Source organism: Leptidea sinapis, chromosome 23, assembly GCF_905404315.1.
Source record: "Leptidea sinapis chromosome 23, ilLepSina1.1, whole genome shotgun sequence".
In the NCBI taxonomy this organism is placed as follows: Eukaryota; Metazoa; Arthropoda; class Insecta; order Lepidoptera; family Pieridae; genus Leptidea; species Leptidea sinapis.
In genome coordinates this window covers 8,668,794-8,675,702 of record NC_066287.1, presented here as the reverse complement: position 1 = coordinate 8,675,702, position 6,909 = coordinate 8,668,794, and the positions used below count along the sequence as shown (strand labels likewise).

General features: G+C 32.6%; 1 protein-coding gene across 1 annotated transcript; it reads left to right on the top strand.

Annotated features, from left to right (window-relative positions):
- Positions 1-5,267: 5,267 nt before the first annotated feature.
- LOC126971291 (zinc finger BED domain-containing protein 4-like) lies at positions 5,268-6,463 on the top strand. Its single transcript, XM_050817515.1, has 2 exons — positions 5,268-5,380; positions 5,475-6,463. The coding sequence occupies exon 2, from the start codon at positions 5,519-5,521 to the stop codon at positions 6,461-6,463; it is 945 nt and encodes a 314-aa protein (XP_050673472.1). The 5' UTR covers positions 5,268-5,380; positions 5,475-5,518.
- The last annotated feature ends 446 nt before the right edge of the window (positions 6,464-6,909 follow it).

Sequence of the window (6,909 nt, the reverse complement as noted above, 5' to 3'; positions counted from 1 at the left end):
TGGGGGAATATTACATTCTACTTGTAATGATATAATAGGAGTAGACCTAAAAGCGCCTGTTATGATCCTTAAGCATTTATTTTGTATTTTTTCTAATTTATTCACTAATGTAATTACTCCACCATAACAAAAGAAGGCATACTCAAAATGGCTACGGACTAATGACTTATATAGTGTTAGCAAGATGTGTGGGTCTGCACCCCACTATGTACCAGCTAATGATTTCAGAATATTGCAGGCCTTTAATGCCGATTTTCTAATATTTCAACATATTTGTGCCATCCAAAATTACTTAAAAACATAACTCCTAAAAACTTTATTGAATTATCTATTCAAATTTCCTGAGTACCATAATATATTTTTGCATCTTTTATTCTTATAGAATGCTTTGAAAATATTACTACTTTGCTTTTGTCAATACTGACCTCAAGACTAAGATATTGAAAATAAGGCTCCAATTTTTTGAGTGCTACATTAAGATCTAACACAACATTTGATAAATTAAGTCCTGAACTATACACTACTAGATCATCAGCAAATTGGAGGTTAATTATATTATAAGGAGAAACTCTATTACCCAAAACAATATTTATTTGATTTATGTAGATTATAAAGAGCAATGGACTCAAAATTCCGCCCTGCGATACGCCTCTGTATGAATATCGAGGACCTATTAATTGGTTGACTCTAACAAAGTTTACGACCATGCAAGAAATTGAAAATCCAACTAACAATTTTTTCAGGGACATTTAAGGATAGAAGAATGGATGATAATTGTTCTAAATCAACATTATTAAATGCTCCTACAACATCCAAAAAAATACCAGCCAATATCTTATTGTCAATCTGGGCACTATGGATGTCAAGACATAAATGCTGTATACTCTCACAAGCAGAACGACCACATCGAAATCCAAATTGATTATTAGGTAAGAGGTTGTTACTTTCAATATAAAATATTAATCTCTGTTTTATTAATTGTTCAAAAATTTTACCAACACACGAGCTTAGTGTGATAGGATGATATGAATCAGCTGAACTAGAATCTTTCCCATGCTTTAAAATTGGAATTAGACAGTCTGTTTTCCATTCTTCTGGAATAGTGGAGTTCTTCCATAGGAGATTTAATATTTTTAGAAACTTATTTAAGTTAGAAGATTTTAGGAGTTTAAACATTTTATAGGAGAGCCAATCCAAACCGCATGCAGAGTCCTTTCTTGATGATAGATCGGCTTTTAATTCTTCAATAGTAAAAGGGTCAATCATAAAAGAGTTGGTGCTATTTAAAGGATTATTGTGAATAATTGTCAAATTTGGTACTGTATCTGGAGTATATTTGTGTAAAAATTTGGATATCCAATTATTGCTAGAGAAACAATTATTGGTGTTAACCTATTTATGGTGGAGCAAAAATCTGTCCAGGATTTACGACATTCAAGTCTTAATATACATTTTTTCTTTGCTTGAGCTTGCTTAAAATGAATGTAGTTTTGGATATTACAATTTGATTTGAATAACAGATAAGCCTGTTTGCAATCTTCTACCACTTAAGTACATTGCCCATTCCACCAGGGAAGTTGTCGCTTTCTTTTAGGTACATTAGTAATATTGTTACAGTGGTAGTTGGTTTTAGGTACTGAATTTTTTACCGCTCTAAGAATTATGGAACAGAAGTTATTGTAAGACTTCTGTAGATTACAATTATTTATATCAAATTGTTTTAACAAGTCATTTACTAAGTTCTCATATTGGTCCCAATTTACTATTTTCAGATTACTGTGTGGAGGAATGTTGGATGGAATTGAAGAAGATTCAGTTTCCGACACTACCATGGAAAATTTTGTGATTGTAGGCAAGTGATAGCTGCCCAAAGAGTCCTGATGAACTTGCCATTCACAGCACAGGAATAATGAAGATGATACTATTGTTAGATCTAGTCCATTTGGTCTCCAAGAATTAGTACCCACTGTAGTTGGTTGATCATTATTTAAGAGCATTAAGTCATTATCGTCCATTACATCCATGATGTCTCTACCTCTAGAATTGGTTCTATTACAACCCCAAATGGTATGGTGAGCATTAAAATCACCAGCAATTATTAGTGGTTTTGGAATACTATGTAACAGTCTATTAAATTTAGATTTGTCAAAGTTAGGTACACTGTTGCCAGGACTATAAAAGCTAACAATTGAGATGTTTGTTTGTATTTAATTTTGATTGCTACATTTTGCAAGGAGTTATCAGAAAATGTTTCTAACTTTTGAAAATAAATGCCATTTCTAACAAAAATTGCTACACCATTGTGGTCATAACCACAATCATTTCTTATTATTGTATAACCTCTGCTAGAAAACTGTATATTTGGTTTGAGCCAAGTTTCTGATATAAGTGCTATGTGTATGTCCTGCTCATAAAGTAGGTTTTGAAGCTCAAGTCTGTTACTCAACAGACTTTGAGCATTCCACTGTACTATGTTAAGTTTGTGACAGTTGAATGTGACGTTTTATTTTTAATTTGTATGGTATCTTTAATAGCTGAACTAATTGCGTGTAAGCTAATGCTTTGATTCTGTGTTTTATTTAGTGTAATGACTTTTATTATTGATTCTGTGATTAGGTTCATTGCTCCTGGATTGGATAAAATTAAATTAATGATGTCTTGTGTGTTCTGTGTCTTATTGAGTGATGGAAAGTTTGTTGGATGTTTAAATAAATCTGATAATGGTGTTTTACTTTTATTTTTACTATCCAATATCTTTTTTGGTTTTATAGGGCATTGACCTGATACTGCAAGATGGTTACCTTTACAGCGCACACATACTGCTTTGTCAATAGGTATAGTACATTCTTTATATGAATGATTTTCAGTGCAGATTGAGCAACGCTGAGCATTCTTACAGAATTTAGCCAAGTGGTCAAACCAAGGCATCGGAAACACTGCTTAACTGGCGGCACATAAGGTCGCACTGGTAGAGGCCACATCTTTAAGTGAACGTAATCTGCGAGTGAAGTAGATGACGCAAAAGTAATAATGACTGCCTGTGTAGGTTGTAATATAACAAAACCACTATCGGATTTGTTTTTTTTTCATTATACGCCGAACAGAAATAATTTTTTTTGTACCTGACAAAGATTTGAAAATTATTTTGTTGGACATATCAATGGGTACGGAGGAAATCACTCCAGACAATTCAGTGGCACCAGCTGGGATGGACGGCTTAATATTTTGTTCCCTTAAAAATGTCGTGTTGTCTAGGAATGTATTAGCCAAATTGGGTCGTTCAAACACTACTCCTATCTTATATTTGTTGAGTTTCTTAAGATATTTAATGCCTTTAATGAAGCGCGATAAGTAGCTACTAAGAGTTAGCATGTCACGACTACCAAGTGGCTGTTCAGTGACACTCTCTATGAAGACTATAAATTCATTACCGGCACCTGCGTCTTCCGGATATCGGCGACAATAGTCGGACACCCTATATGGCAAATAAAAGTCCTAGTGGTCTTCCAAAACTATACGCGAATCTGAGTATTCGCTACTTTCAGAGGTGGAATCTAAAATAGACTCACCTTTATCTCGTTCCGGCTTGGTTTTTTTCCGCCTTTTCGACATCTCTTAGCACAAACCTAAATCACTAAATATATAGACTTTTACTGATACTAAACAAATTAAATGATAAACATATACAAATACTTATATACTTTACAAAAATATGAGGATTATATACAATATAATAGAAATATTTAATTTTATAGTTAAAAAGACCGCCCTAAGCAATCAAGAGTTCCGCGCTTTTTCAAAAGTGTAGACACTAGAATAGGGATGGCGATCTGAGATCGATTAATCGAAGAATCGATTTTTCGAGCAGAAAATATCGATTTTTTAAATCGATATGAAGTACTGTGTCGATTCACTGAATCGATATATCACCCTTGAAAATCGACATTCGATTTTTTCTGTTTTGGTATAAACCATACAATTATTTGCATTTAGTTGAATGTGCCTGAATTATAAGAGTGCTGCCGGTTAAAGAGTTAACTACTCATAAACTCGCGAGATGGCTGTATGTTTAGTATCCTTTACTCGCCTCTCTTTAATAAAAAAGTTACGTTTGTAGTCTTTGACTTTATGTATTTATAATCTGTGACGATTGATATTGCATTATTCATTTGTTGTTGTCGTTTAATGAATACTGTTATTAGCGTAATATAAGTATTTTCATGATTGATTTTCATCAGATTTTCATGTAGTGTTTGTTGCGATATAATAACTAATTGAGAGTAGGTAAGTAAATAAGTAAAGCGCTTCTTATTTTTTACTTTGACGCTATTATTTTCAGTTTGTTCTGTTAGTTGTGATTATCATTTAAATTTACTTTTACACAGGAATAATCAGCATTGAAATAACTAATAAGTAATATGTGGAATTCTTATTGATGGAAGTGTTCATACTTCATTCACGATTACTTTATGTCCAATTATCTATTTAACGTCAAAGCATCAAATTATTCATCTTGTTTACAGAAAAAATAGTAAAGCTCCCATTATCATTTTAAAAATAAACTATCGCTTTTACTCTAATTTTATTTTAATCAAGTAATCGCCAGGCTAGGGATGGCGATTCTTTCCGAAAAATATCAATTTTTAAAGCAATTCGTATCTTAATTAATCGATTCACATTTGGTGCTATTTTTATATAAAGGTTACTTTTTTATAAAATGTTAAACTATTCTTTCATATAAAATATTCTTTTAAATTCATTAAGAAATTATGCTAACTAATCCTAATAGGATTTTGAATATTACTCGAAACTAGTGACTAATTACTTAAAATACCATTGTTTATCAAGTTTAATACATATAATAAATGAGGAATAAATATATTTTTTCAGCATGTCGGGTAGAAGTGATTTATGGAATCATTTTATTAAAAAAGACTTCGGAGGCACATGCAAATATTGTCACCAGGACGTAAAAACTAAGGGAAACACAACAAACTTGCGCAATCATTTATTAAGACGTCATCCAACAATTCAGACCGTAAGTCTCAAAAAGAAGAGTGAAAGTGGTGGTGGTAAATGTGGTAATGCACGAAATGATAATGGAAATGATCAAGTTAGTGAAACCATTTATATGTCACATTATTTGTTTTCCAATGTACTGAGTTCGAAAAAAATAAAAATCGATATTAAATAAATCGACGTAACTATGTTTTTTCGTTTTAGGTTGTTGATGACATGACTTTAGACATCGTTCCAGTTTCAGATTTGCAAAATGTTGATAATTCGGATGCTGAAAGCGTGGCTTCTTCTTCTACCAATGTATCAGTCTTAAAACAGCAAACATTGACATCTTGCTTAACAAATATAAAATCATTTGGAGGTAAGGCATGAAACTAAAATCTTTTGAATATTTTTTTATGAAAGTGAGATGCATACAGGATCAATAATTAAGACTTTATTTTATTTATTTTCAGATACTGGTATTAAGCGTGGTCAAATAACCAATGCAATAGTCTTCATGATCGCAAAAGATGGGTTGCCTTTAAATACTGTGGAAAAAACAGGATTTCGATATTTAATGAAAGTAGTGGCACCACTTTATAAAGTTCCAGCCAGAAAAACAATGACCCACATGATTGACGATAAATATGACATTCTTTCGACACAACTGAAACTAAAAATACAAGAAGTAGAAGCACTATCTTTAACTGCAGATGTTTGGACTGACTCGCATAATAGTCAAAGCTACTTAGGCTTAACTGGTCATTGTATATATAAAAGTAAATTATTGAGCATAGTTTTTGGTGTAACTGCTCTAACAGAACCACACAATGCTGACTACTTAGCACAAGTTATTATCAATATGACGGAAAAATGGGGCATCACAAGTAACAAAGTGGTAGCGTTTATCACGGACAATGGCGCTAATATCGTTAAAGCTGTCACAAATGTTTATGGCAAAAATAAACACATGCCATGTTTTGCCCATACATTAAACCTAGTAGCATCAAAACCATTTGACAATAAGGATGGACTGGAAGAAGCCAAGAATTTACTAACAGCTGTCAAAGATATTACCACATATTTTAAACATAATACAAATGCTGCTGATTCTTTAAAGAAAGCTCAGGGTCATCAAACAAAGCCTTTGGGGCTTGTTCAGTCTGTGTGTACCAGATGGAATTCTGTTTTTTATCAATTGGAACGATTTGTTGAGTTATCCGAAATAATTGCACCAATATTACTCAAGTATCCTAAAGCGCCAACAATGCTAACTGCACAGCAGTTAGAATTTATAAAAGATCTTATAAATATATTGAGACCATTAGAAGTAATAACTAAAGAAATATCGGGAGAAGACTACGTTACAGCCAGTAAAATTATACCCATCGTGTCTTGTCTGACTGAAACATATAATACAATGAAAATTCAACGGATATTGGTGTTAAAACAAGGACTTTAATTGTGGACGGCTTGAAGAAAAGATTTGGAAATGTTGAACAAGTTCATTTGTTAGCTGCTGCGACCATTTTAGATCCTAGATTTAAAAAAATTCATTTTACTGACCATGTAGCCTGTTCTCGAGCGATAAATAAAATAAACACTTCAATTTTGGATATTACACGACAATCACTTCCACAAAATAATAGTGAGGATGTCGACGCAATAGAAAGCGCTGATAAGGATATGAAAAACGGAATATGGGATTTTCATAAGTTGCTTGTGAAAAAGCAACTCTCTTTATGCAATGCACTTGCACAGGAAAATCAAGGCTTAAATGAAGAATTCAAACATTATTTATCGCAGGCAGTTGTGCACCTGAAGTATGATCCTGTACTTTACTGGCAAGAACAAAAGAGCTCCATTTATCATCACGTTCACCCAATCGCCATGATGTATATGAGTATC

Excerpts from the sequence above, each read along its gene's own strand:
- LOC126971291 (XM_050817515.1), top strand. The coding sequence starts at position 5,519 with ATGATCGCAAAAGATGGGTTGCCTTTAAATACTGTGGAAAAAACAGGA.